The 13,951-nt window shown below is 32.8% G+C and overlaps 1 protein-coding gene across 1 annotated transcript; it reads left to right on the top strand.

The window, feature by feature from the left end:
- Nucleotides 1–7,852: 7,852 nt before the first annotated feature.
- On the top strand, nucleotides 7,853–13,040 carry LOC18427038 (ethylene-responsive transcription factor WRI1). The gene is made up of 7 exons (XM_011622439.3): nucleotides 7,853–8,074; nucleotides 8,385–8,467; nucleotides 8,630–8,638; nucleotides 8,775–8,863; nucleotides 9,301–9,425; nucleotides 10,042–10,118; nucleotides 12,360–13,040. Exons 1-7 carry the CDS (start codon nucleotides 7,902–7,904, stop codon nucleotides 12,848–12,850), a joined length of 1,047 nt encoding a protein of 348 aa, XP_011620741.1. The 5' UTR covers nucleotides 7,853–7,901; the 3' UTR covers nucleotides 12,851–13,040.
- The last annotated feature ends 911 nt before the right edge of the window (nucleotides 13,041–13,951 follow it).

The raw sequence follows: 13,951 nt of genomic DNA, 5'->3' as shown, positions 1-13,951 counted from the left end.
TGATTAACATTCTCGCCATCCTCCTTACGGAGTACGTATATGTTAAACAAATCTGACCCCTCCTCCTCAAATTATTGGTTAATACTTTTGAGTTTTGACTGAAAGAAAAGCTTAAACTTTATTTAGGTTTTTTTTTTACTTTTTTTTTCCAAATCATCAATTTGGACTAATCCAAACATTCAAACCTAATCCAAATCGCTGATCCAGTAGTTTGACACATATTTGTTGGCAAACGATATGCCCATCAATCCAGATTTTGAAACCCAGGGGCAAACCATTTTTAGCTGTACTCATTCAATCATTTTGACATTTTTGAAGTTTATGAAGGGGCACTTAAAAGATTTGTTAACCATTGCATGCTAATTTCCCCTTTTTTCTTTTTTTTAAATTTTTAATTTAAATTTTTTTAAATTTTTAATTTTTTTTAATTTTTTTAAGCATCTGCAAAAAGCTCAAACATTTCATGCTCCCTAGTCCCCACCATGAAATTCACGGACGTTTTGGTGGGGAGTAGGTTGAGCCCACGAGTTACTCTCACTGGCATTTATTTGGAAATGCTGTGTTTCTCACTTTACTTTTAAGTGGGGAGTAGGTTGAGCCCACGAGTTACTCTCACTAGCATTTCTTTGGAAATGATGTGTTTCTCACTTCAGTTTTAAGTAATTATAACACAGACAAATATGGCACAAACGGGCATGAGAGAGAGAACTCCTATGCAATAGATTTGCAATGTCCACCAAGATGGGAACCGGGCATTGGTTGATTTTGGTTTTGATCGGTTTTGGTGATTTGGTTGGGAATTTTAAAAAAAAATTATATAAAATCTTAAAAATTATGAGATTTATATGAAATACTTTTTTGAATATCTTTTATCAATTTAGCAAATATTGAAAAGTGTTTTGGCCATGAATAATTATGTTTACATTTTTCTTATTTTTTTTTAAATTTCAAAAAAATCCCTAGGCACAAATCAATTTTTTAAAATATTCTTTTTGCTTTTACTTTGTAATTTCATTTGGATGTGCTTTGTTTAATCATGCTTAAAATGTGCTTTTCATATTTTTTATATTTTTTATTTTTTTAATACTTTTTTTATAGCTCAGGATTTACCCGATTCAGCCAGCTGAACCGATAAGTTTACTAGTTAATCGAAACCAACCCTTAGCCGGTTTCCAAGGCCAGTTCGATTTTTCGGACAAGGGGGTATATGCTTAATGAATGAGAGAGAGAAGATGTGTGGCTATGTGATCACGCCAGAGTAGAGAGAGAGTGTATGCCTGCGATTAGAGGAGAAAGAAGAGAAAGGGCATGGGCACCCCAGAGGAGAGAGAGAGTGTTTGGGAGAGAATAACATATCCAAGCCCTAGGTGGCTGGGTGCAGGCGTGATAATGGGTCCGGTTGAGTCCGGCACTGGTCATCCCTGATTCGATTGGGTCTTGGCTAAACCCTATCTACAACCAATTTCCAGAAGATCGAAGATGGAATCTTTTCTGGTTTATGCTTTCAATTAAACAATTAAAAGTTTCGGTCGTGAATGGAAGGTTATATCAAATTAGAGTATATAAAGATGAGTTTGTTGAAACATATTTCTCTTTGTACATCATCAATAGGGCTGATTTGAAATCACACAAAATCCATAAATAAATCAAGAAGATATATAAAACAGGAAAAAAAAAAGATAATAAACTAAAAACTAAAAAAAATAATGAATTTACTTAGAATTTGGTCCATTTGGTAGACTAGAAGTTGAGAATCTTCATCCTCAACTCTGGAAGTTGAGCTAAAAGTACAAAAGGCATATTCTTCGTGAGGCTTTTGGTTTAAAAGTAGGGTTTTTGTTGGTTGTAGAAAATTAGGATTTCTAGATCTAGAGTTTTTCAAGGTTTATAGGCTTTTGGGTTTTCTCTAGGACTTCAGTTATGAATTATGGGAAACTAGAGGAGGGTTTATATACAAGGGAAGGTTTCTATACTTCCTCTATAGCATAGAAGATCTCCCCTACCATCCAGCTGTCCAATTTTGATCAAGAGAGCCACTCACTGTTTGATCTTAGATTTGATGTCTCAAAGTATTTTATTTTCAGTTTTTTTTACAAATTGTATGACTATGAAATTTGGTACGTGCAATCTTCTTGTTGAGGCGCACCTATAAAGAATATTAAAAATATTTTTTCAATAAAATATAATGACCAAAATACCCTTTGAAATTTTCAGGGGTATTTGGTCATTTTATATTATTGAAAATATTGTTTTTATATTTTTCGCTAGTGCGAGTTTAATAGAGGATTGGACGTACAAAAATTGGTGTTAAAATAGTTTGTAGAAAAAAATTAAAAATAAAATAGTGTAGAGACGTGACATTGTGATTGGGACAATCTTAGCCCTCCATTCAGAATGGACGGTTGGATAAGGGGAAGTATATAAGTTTTATGTTGTAGGGAAAACATAGAAAGCTTGCCCTATATACAAAGCTTCGAGTTCCTCTTGGAATAGGAGTCCTAGGGTCTATGTAACTTCCGAGGCTTTTATGGTATCCATAGCCAACATAATCAAAGATCATAGTTCTAAAGCTCTTATTATTCCTACACGCTTATGGGGATCTAGGGGATCTTCTACCCAAAATTGAATTGGAAGAGGTATTATAGCCTAAAAGTCCTTTTCAGAATAGGATTCTTTTTCCTTCTGGAAGCTTTTAGAAAATTCTAGAGTTAAAAAAAAATTTATGACATAAATCTCTAAGTGTAGATTCCATTGTGACCTTCAATGCATATCTTGATGCAGAAAATCCAAAAAAATTCACATGATGTTGCGGATCTTACTGAGTCCAATAGTGGTGGTCTAATATGTTTTTGACGCTTTTTAAGAATTACGATTTAGGTTTTTCTATCTTTCTATAGCTTATCTTGTTGTTCTGGATATGTCTGAATCAATCAATATATCTACATGGCGATTTAGATAGATTTGGGTTGATTTGGCTAGATGCAGGTAGATTTAATGGTTTTCCTAAAAATTGCGGAGTACAGTCTATGGTGCACTAGCGTGGTGTGGTTCTTAGAGTTCAAGGGTTATATGTTTCTAGGATTAGGATGTAAGAGAGAAATTAACTCATTTCAAATTTTGTCTACATACATAGAGCAGACTCGAACCTGTGAAAGGTCCAGGCAGATTGGGTTTGAGTTTAGATGGAAGAAAAATAAAATTTATTGTAAATATTTTACAATATATTGCGCATATATATATGGGGAAAGCTTTCTATGTTCCTCCTACAATATAGAAGTTCTATCCTCCCCCTAACATCCAGCTGTCCATTTTTTATCAAGAGAGCCACTCACCGTTTGATCTTAGATCCAACGTTTCAAAGTATTTTGCTTTTAGTTTTTTAATACAAATTTTCTGAATATGAAATTTGGTACATGCCATCTTCTCATTGGGGTGCACCTATAAAAAATAGTAACAATAATTTTTTAATAAAAAATAATGACCAAAATACCTCTTGAAACTTTTAGGGGTATTTTGGTCATTTTATTTTATTGAAAATATTCTTTTGTATTTTTCGTTAGTGCGAGTTTAATAACGAAATGGACGCCCAAAATTTGGGGCTAAAAAAGTTTATAGAAAAAAAATTAAAAATAAAACAATGTAGAGACGTGACATTATGATTGGGGCAATCTTAGCCCTCCATTAAAAAATAGACGGTTGGATAGAACTTCTATATTGTAGGGGGAACATAGAAAGCTTTCCCATATATATGAACCCGGTTTCTATGAGTCCATATAGAAATAAGGCGCCTATTAAAAATCTATTTTTGAGATGAATTTTTTGACCTAATGTTTAATGACATGTAATCTTTAACATGGAGATATCATGAATATGAAAAAATAATAATAACAGAAATAATAAATCTATTAAGAAAACATTTGGATCGTTAGTTATAATTATTTTTAGATGGAACACCTATTTGCATCCATTTTTAAGATGGATGCTTTATACCTCTGGACCGCATATATAAAAATGAGGTCCAGCCCGCATGAAACAAATTTCCCACACACACACATATATATAAAAGGTGTGGTTTATATAAGGCTGACACCCTAAATAATCAAACTAAGGTGTACATACAAATAGTGGTGAAAAATGTTTATTCTGGTATTGGAAATCTTTATGATCGCCTGAAAATTTATTTTCATATCTAATTATAAAATTTAAAGCTTCAAAATTAGTATTGATTGAGTAGATCTATGAACAACTGAAAATCTTGAAAATTGACAGTCTAGAAAATACATTAAAGATGCACTATTTCCAAGACTAGAAATCTATTTTTTTTTCATGTGCATACATATTGAGGTCAAGATGATCGATTTGAGGATTTTTGGGCATCGAAACAACCTCTTCTAGCAATTTTTAAAGTGCACCTTAATTTGATTGTTTAGAGCCTCATCCTTATATAAACTTTTCCCACACGTTTTTTTTTTTTTTTTGACAAGATTACTTAGCTTTTATTGATACCAAAAAGAAAGTGATGCATTGGTCAAAATAAGATATCTGAAATAATTATATGATCGAGACTTCCCCTTCTCTTCGCCAAATCGTCAGCAACCTCATTTACCTCCCTGAAGACATGCTAAAAAGAGACATCCAGCGAAGAAACTGCGTCCATTACTTGAAGATACAAAGATCTAAGATGCCATGGAGGCCTAGCAAGGCAAGTGTACTAATTTATGACATTCAAATAATCTCCTTCCAAAATCATTGATTTTCCAAATTCCTTTTTTTTCCAAATCAAGAGTCCTTGTAACAGGGGCTGCATGATTTGCACTAACCACACCACATGGTCCAGCATAATATAAAAAAATGTTACCAATATGATCTCTACATACTCCACAAAAACCTTCTACCCCTGGGTTTCCAAGGGAAGAGCAATCAAAATTAATCTTCAGAATTCTATTTGCCTGTGGTACCCATCTTAATCTTAATCTAACTTTCATAAAACGATAGGCGATGAGATTACCCATATTTGAGAACACATCAACATTAAAAGTCCCAAATTGATTAGCCATATTTGAGAACACATATATATTATATATAACAAAAAAATTTATATAAGGAGTCAACCTTATATTATTAAAGTAAAGAACACATCAAAAGTTGTTTGAAAAAGGTTATTTTGACCCTAGAAAATGTTCAAATTGATCATTTTGACATCGAGATGTATGGATGTGAAAAAAAAAGGATTTCAAGTTATAAAAATAGCGAATCTTGTAATACATTATCTGAATCGTCCATTTTAAAAAAAAATCGACTCAATCTACATCAATTTCAAAGCTTTAAATTCCATAATTAGAGGTAACAATAGATTTTCATGTCGTGGCTAGGCTTTCCAGCACCGAGACTGCATCTTAATTATCAATTAAAAGAGATATAGAATACATGACATTACTTCTATACCCACATATCACTATATATCAGTAATTGTTTGAAAAATTTCGCAAATTCGGATTATATCCAATTTCACTACTCAATGTCAGCAAATTACTCTACCTAACTATCAACCAAGTATGATGCATATTTTCTTGCTTTTCAAGAGGTTACAAAAATACCATTTCCTTAGTTTTGTAGCTTAATCATTTTTGGTTCCAAATGTAAGGGTACTAATGACATTTTTCAAAAAGCTATGGAGAATCAAAGTCTAACAGGCTTTCCACAAAACTACCTTCACACGCTAGACCACCACTGAACCGGTAAGCGGTTTTACAGTTGGGTGCACCAAATTTTAGAAAAAAGTGAGCGTTTTAGAGAGCGAAAGAGAGAATTCATTGATCTTTTCTAGAGAGAGAGAGCGAGAGCAATTTGGTGTCTAGAGAAAGAGTGCAATTTGAAGACACAAGAGAGAGAGAGAAAATTGGACTCATTAAGATTTCATCGAGAGCAATTTGTGGTTTAGAGAGAGATTTAGTCTCTCAGTGAGTTTTTAAAAGGTAACTTTGGTGTAAAAGATTATTAGGATGGCTTGCAAATCTATTTGAATAAAATATAAAATTTTAAATTTTAAAAATGATTCAAAATTTTAAATTTTAAAAATGATTAAAATTAAGTAGATCTATAAACACTTGAAATATTAAAAATGGACCGTTGAAATAATGGGAAAAGTTTATATAGAACCTAAGCTCGAAACAATCAAATTAGAGCCTACCTCAAAAATTCCATTAGAAGGGGTTGTTTTGATGTCCAAATATCTTCCAATTGATCATCTCGACCTTAAGATGCACCTTAAAATGTATGGACTTCATAAAAAGTAGATTTTAAGTTTTAGAAATAGTGCATCTTGTGACGCATTTTTGGACCGTCAATTTTTAAGTTATTTAAGTTTTCATAGATCTGCTCGATCTATACTATTTTTAAAGCTTTAGTTTTATAATTAAAGATGAAATTATATTTTATGGCTAGTCAAAGATTTTCAGTATTGAAACCACATTTCTTGACACTATTTGAAGGTGGGTTCTAATTTGATTGTTTAGAGCCTCCGCTCTATACAAACTGCACCCTTAAATAATTGGTGGTAAGATACACTATTTTAAGGACTTAATTTTTTTTTTTGTTTTCATATTCATACATCTCAATGTAAAAAATAATCAATTAGAGGGTTTTCTAATATTAAAACAATATTTGATGATGGATTTTTGAGGTGTCACTTTAGTTCTAAATTTTAAAGTTGTAACCTTATATAAATTTTTTTCATTTGTAAGTTCTTGGGAGAGTGTAAGAGTCTAAATTTTATTGAGAGTTAAGAGAGAAAAAGAGCAGTTTAATGAGAGAGAGCTTTGAGTTAGAGAGAGATAATTTCTAGAGAGAGAGAGAGAAATTTTAGTGAGAGACAGCAACTTGGATTCCCTTAGTAGAAACACTGCAAATGCATGGGTGCAGGCTGAAGCCCCTCTCCCATTGGAAGCATGGCAGACCTCTAAGCCAAGTGTTGGGTCTCAATCTAACCCAAGGTTAATCCCTCAACCCAAGGTTAACAAATCCTAACCCAAGAGAAATTAGAAAATAAAAAGCAAAGCCCATATAAATAAGGAATCAAATACCTTATGAAAAGTCGTAATGACTATCACACCCAAATTTAATTAGCTTAATATCTTTAAGGTTTTCACTAAAGCACCCTTGATATTAGGCCCTAGTTGATTAATATCATTTGTACCCAAAGGCTCATGTTTCATGCAGTGTTTCAAAAATAGGAATTCGACTTCGTTATGCCAAGCGTCTAAGTTCAATTCGGAAGTACGATTCGGGTAACTCCTAGTCAAATAAAGTTATATTTAATAAAAAAAAGTTAAAAAAAAAAAGAAAAAAAAAGAGAGAATTGGCAATTTTGGGCTTTTTATTGTCCGGAACTTGTTCTCAGAGTCGATTTAGTGATCTTTAAATCACTAATTATACCATGAGTATACATACCTTAATGCATTACAAATTTTTCTACCCCCTAAAAATATGCCCCTTATTTTTTTATTAGTCCCATTTTTGTTTCTCTTTTGTGTAACAAACAAGCAATTTTTCAATTTTCCAAAATCTACAACTATTTTTAATACTTAGTTTGAACTACTAGAAAAAAAAGATAAGACACGTATGGAATAAAAACATATACAGGGATAAAATGGGAAAAATTCAAACAAATGTGCTCTCTCTCTCTACTTAAGCAGTCATGACCCCTCTCTCTCTCTAAGCTGGTGAACCAATTAGGTGAACCAAGCTAGAGAGAGAAACCCACATATAATATTTTTCTCAAAAGAATCTGTAAATCCCAAATCTGAGTTCTTAGCAGAAAGGTTATAGACGAGGCCCCAGTTTTAACAGAGCCACCATTTTTGCTGCTCCTCTAAATTTAGCAGAGTCATCATTTCCTCAGAATGGAGCGCCAACACAGTGCCAGCCCTGCTCCTCAAGTTCATGGGGACCAACCTCCAAAAACTACTCCAAAACCCAAGACCAGAAGAATAAGAAGGACTGTAAATGGTGATCAGAAGCGCCATTTCGGCAGCATCCCAGGAAGAAGAAGCTCTATATACAGAGGAGTTACAAGGTGCGATAGAAAATTTAGCCGAGTTTGTTTATGTCTCTGTTTGAGTGGTTTTTTATATCATCATTCGATTTTGCTATTTATTTCTTTTGATTCGCGTTAAAATTAACGATCGAATGAAACTGTGATTATGGCCTTAGCACCCCAAGTTGGGTTTTTGATGCTAAATTTAGCAGATGTTTTTGTGTAATAGTTTAAAAAAAAGGAGAAAACAATTTTTGGGAATTACCAGTTTTTTATATATCTTTTCTTTTTCTCTCTTATAAATTATATGCTTTTTGGTAATTTATTTGCATGTCTTCATTTTTGGCAGGCATAGATGGACAGGGAGATATGAAGCTCACCTTTGGGATAAAAATTGTTGGAACCAGGTGCAAAACAAGAAAGGAAGGCAAGGTAAAAATAAAAGCACAAAAAAAATATAAAAAAATAAATAAAGACATCAGATGAATGATACTGTTTTTTTATTTTATTTATTTTTCCTTTTTTGGGCTATGATAATGACTCTCGTTTTTTTTGCATGATCTCTATATGCAACAATCATTATTGGGTGCTCAGTTTACTTGGGTAAGTTACATCAATCTCTCTCTCTCTCTATTTCGGTGTCTCTATCTATCTACTTTAAGGTTTTTTTTTTTTTTTTCCATGCTTTTTTTTTTTTAATGTTATATTATTGCATGGGTTTAACTTTTGAAAAATGCAGGGGCATATGATGATGAAGAGGCAGCTGCTCACACATATGATTTGGCAGCCCTTAAATATTGGGGGCCCGGAACAATCCTGAATTTCCCTGTGAGTAATACAAATTTCAAAAAATAAAAAATAAAAGAAAGGCATTAAATGTCAATGTAAAGTGATTTATAATATTGTAATCATCATACTAATCACTATCATCATCAATAAGATATTGATGGTGACAATAAAAATATTTTTATTATATATTAATATTATTAGTCTTATTGCTGTTATTATTATTGCTAAGAAAATTGATCAAAATAAACTTAGCTTAGCAACTATTTATCATTTTATCCATTTTCAACTATTCCAACTCATGATCAGGACTGATTTGATGGGGTCTTTAGAAATAAACAAAAAATATAGGTAAAATGTAAATAATTCATCTCTTATATTACATTTTGATAAATGTCCATTATTATTTTCACTGTCAGTATATTAATACTATGATTTTACATGGTAATGGTAAAGTTAAAATGTTGGTTATTTTGCAGTTAAGTACGTATGCAAAGGAGTTAGAGGAGATGCAGCATTTGACGAAAGAGGAGTATTTGGCCACTTTGAGGAGGAGGAGCAGTGGATTTTCAAGGGGTGTCTCAAAATATAGAGGGGTGGCAAGGTCAATTAATTAATCTCAATTTTTAACATTAAATAGAAATTTTTTTTTCAAATTCAAACAATAAAAATGGAGCCAAGTCAATAAATAGGTGTAAAGCAATCAAATAAAATATACTTTTATGTGTGTGAATGTGGACATGATCACATTAATGTTATACGGTACTTAAAATGTTATAGTGAAGCACAATTACGGTACTTAATGTTAAGATCAGAACACTTTTTTTTTATTATAAGCTCCTTTAGGAGTATAATGTATATTAATTCACTAAGCAAAATAGCTATTTGGGACAATCTTTTTTTATCCGAAAATTTGAGATCCACGTAAGGATCACTAGATAATTATTTTGGAAAAAAAAATCGATTTTGAGTTTTTAAACACTTAGATGTTGCCTTAAAAAAATTGGACTATCCTTGTTCAACTAATATTATTTTTTCAAGGAATTTTTTTTTTTTTTTTTTTGAAAATTTGTGTAAGAGGTTATATCCCCAAAATTTGGGGCCCTAAAAATACTCATAGCGTAGTATTTACCTGAGGGAGCAAAGGGACATTATGGTACCCCATGGAAGTATCAAGTATTTTGGCTTTTGATTAACTTACATGCATTTGGGTTTTGCAGACACCATCACAATGGAAGATGGGAAGCAAGAATCGGCCGAGTCTTTGGCAACAAATACCTCTACTTGGGGACTTACAGTATGCCTCCTTTTCTTTCTGCCTTTTTTCTCTTTTTTCTTTTTCTCTTTTTGATAATTGATTAATTCCATTTTTTTTCTTGGGTGAGTATTTATTTGATTGCTATATTCTATATGAATTTCTATTTCTACAAATATTTTGCCACTATTAAAAAACACTATTCCACACAACAAAAGCATGAATATTGATGGATATTTTATTATTTTTCCTTCATATTATGTATTTTCTAAATTCGGTTTATTCTCTTTTGTAATTTACACCTATTCAACTTTTTTCTAATTTGGTAATTTTTTTCTTGTCTTTATTTGAACCCCCATTTGAAATGGCATGCAAAAAATGCATATGTGCACGTGTAGGGATCCCTCATACATTTATGACAGAGCATATAACACGTGTGGGTAACCCACGTGTGTATTCACAACTGGATATAACGGTTTGTGATAAAAAAGACCACTCCTGTTTATCATTTGAGAAGAGACCCTATGATCCAAACACCATGAGGCATATATAATCACATGTGCCTGTTTCCATCCAAAAAGTGAATGGACGGTGATGGAGAGTGAGTTGATCAATCACTAGGCTCATCATGTTCTACTCGCTCTCTCTCTCACTCATGATATCAATGGTGTTAGATTCGCTTCGCTTCAACCTGAAATGGCCAAAGTATTCGGTTTCATGCCTAAATCAAACCGATGCAAAACAGTCCTTGATTAGATGGAATATCAGAAAAATAAGATTTGGTCAAAATATTCAGATTTGGCAAGAGTACCCCACATTATTAAAATTTTCAAATATATATATATATTAATTAGGAAACATCATTATATTTAAATTTTTTAAGAATATGTTCTTTCTATATTTGTTTGCCTATTTTTTTTTTTTTTTAAAAAAAAATCTACAAGTGCACTCAAAGAATTCCCTGAATTTGAAAGAGCTGAAGCACTTCCTTTTTCAAGCAAATATGATAACATTCCTCTCATTTTCATCAATTAGGTAGTGATTACACTTGCAACATTTTCTATGGTCATGTGGATCATAGCATACTTCCCCACACACATTTTTGTTCATGGTACACCAGCCCAAAAGGGGAAGTGTGATAAAAGATATCTTTGGTGGTTAACAACCTTTGAAAATGAGCTATAATAATTTTCTCCCAACTTAAGGGCAAAAGTGTCATCTCACAAGAACTATACTAGAGATTAGAGATTTGTAATTAATGGCAAGATTTTTTTTGTCTCATTAGAAGTAATCTAGATATGTTTGGAATGAGCTAAGGCATTTTTTGGGTCAAAACTCAAAAACCATGGGGAAGACCCCAAGGAAGAAGGTAGTTTCACAAAAAAAAAAGAAAAAAAAAGAAAAAGAAAAAAAAAAAAAAAAAAAAAAAAAAAAAAAAAAAAAAGGGCCTTGAAAGACCATTTCCTATCTTATTGGGGTGGGTGTAAACCCCAATATATGGTTTTATTGGTAAGGTAGCTAACATCTTAAATTTGAAAAATTATGGAGTAATGGCTACAATTGGGTCCAAATAAGATTATAAATTGAAGAGAAACATCTATTATTATTTTTTCTATTTTAATTACATCCTCAAAGTTTCTAGAAGGCAAGAAAATCTCTCTCTTTCTCTCTTCACCCCTTTTATTAGTGTGTTTGTGCATGCTCAAGTGCCCTTTTCCTCTACTTAGATTGTGATAAATGAACATAACTACTAAGGTTATAAACAAATAGATATAAGTGTTAAACACTAATTCTAAAATTGACTTACGCGTTAAACACTAATTTTAAAATTGACTTTTTAGACCTGACATATATATGCATATTTAAGCTATTAGAGACAAATATACACAACTGGAGACCTAAATAAGTTCAGAAATGCCAATCTAAAAATAGCATTTCAAGCATGACCCCTCCACATATCATCTAGTTAACGGGGGAGGTAAAATTTTAAGTGACACTAGGTATTTTCATGATGAAATTTCAAGAAGAAATGTTTAATTGTCTAAATTTTGAAGTGTTTGACATACGTGTTGTATCTTTAGTATGCATCCATTGTCAAGAATAAAAAGAACCGTTTAAATTTTTTATAGTATGGGGATACAAGTATCCTCTTTTTACAGTATCAAAACCACATTTCTCTACACTATTTGAAGGTGTGTTTTATATTATTGTTTAGAGCCTCGGATCTATGCACACCGCACCCTTAACTAAATCGGTCTCTCTCGCTCTCTCTCTCTCTAATAGGCACCCAAGAAGAAGCGGCTGCGGCCTACGACATTGCAGCCATCGAATACCGAGGTTTGAACGCTGTGACCAACTTCGACCTCAGCCACTACATCAGATCACCATTCCCTCAGCCAACCTACACCTTCGAGGACTCACAAACCCCGAAGTTCCCAATGATGGCCTCAACAAACTTCCAAATTCCCAATTCGGACTTGTGCGACGCTATGGTGGGCCCCGAGTTCCCGAGCGAGCAAACGTGGGCCCCACAAGTGGATTGCAGCTTCAATGGCTTGCCTGACTCCACCACATTTGAGGACATTGACTTCCTCTTTGATAACTCACAAGAAGAAGGGGTATCTGAGGAGAAAGAGGCGAAGGGCAATGTGGATAATACCTTACAAGCTTCGGGTAGTTCGGAAGGAGGGAGGGAGGCAATGGGCCTTAATCATGGAGACATGAGTTCCATGAATTCAATCTCTTATCCTTGTCCCATCAGTATTTGCTCTTGAGCTGGTGTAGTGTAGGGGTTGAGAGAGAAGGAAGGTTGGATTGGTGTTCTTCTTTTCATTGGTTTGTTGTCTCATTAGGATTCTCAAATGATAAAGGGGAACCTTTGTCTTTGAGGTTGGGTTTTTATCATTGTTTGTTGGACCTAGAGTTTAATTTGATATTTCAGTTCCCTTGTGAGAGGTTTCTCTCTCCCCTCTTCATTGGAAGTACTTGAAAAATCGAACCCGCCTCGAAACTGGCCAAGGGCCAGTATCGAGTAATCGGTAAACCGGCTTAATTGGACAAATCCTAGGTTAAAAAAAATGTTAAAATATATAAAAATTTTTAAAAAAATATGAAAACTATATTTAAAGCATGATTAAATAAAGTACATCAAGTGAAGTTGAAAGTTAGTGAAAAAATTGATGTTAAAAAATCGATTTATGTTGAAGGGTATTTTTGAAATTTTTTAAAGAATGGGAAAATATAAAAATAAGTATCAATGGCCACAACACTTTTCGCTTTTTGTCAAAATGATGAAAATATTAAAAAACATATTATAAACAAATCCCTTATTTTTTGGGATTTTATAAAATTTTTTTGATTTTTTTTTAAATATCCGACCGGATCATCAAAATCGATCAAAATTAAAACAGAAGAGTGATTGATTCTGATCTAACCGAGCAGTTCCGATTTGACCTGTCCGATTTTACAAACACTAGAAAGTGGTCTCTCTCCCCCTTCAAGGGAAGCATCTCTATTTCCATCACTCTCTCTCCCCGCTTCACGAGTACTCTATTTCCCCTTTCTTGAGAAATCCCTCTCTCTTTTGTGCACATTCAAAAAAATTGGATCTCTCGAGGTGGACACAGTTGGAGTACATTGACCCTTATATAGATGTGCATCATCTCTCTCCGTGATCTATTTTTGAGATGGATTTAGAATTGGGAGTATATAATCTCTAATATGGGATCGTTAATATGTAAAAAAAAAATTTTAAAAATTAAAATTAATATTTTGTGAAGGATAAATTTTGATCGCTACTAGTCTTACTCTTTTGGTGGGACTACCTCTTTTTGCATCCATTTGGTACATATGAAAATATTTGTATAATAGTATTT

This window comes from Amborella trichopoda, chromosome 1 (assembly GCF_054954075.1).
Source record: "Amborella trichopoda isolate Santa Cruz 75 chromosome 1, AtrichopodaSantaCruz75HAP2 v2.0, whole genome shotgun sequence".
Lineage (NCBI taxonomy): Eukaryota > Viridiplantae > Streptophyta > Magnoliopsida > Amborellales > Amborellaceae > Amborella > Amborella trichopoda.
This window is presented reverse-complemented; position numbering and strand designations above follow the sequence as displayed.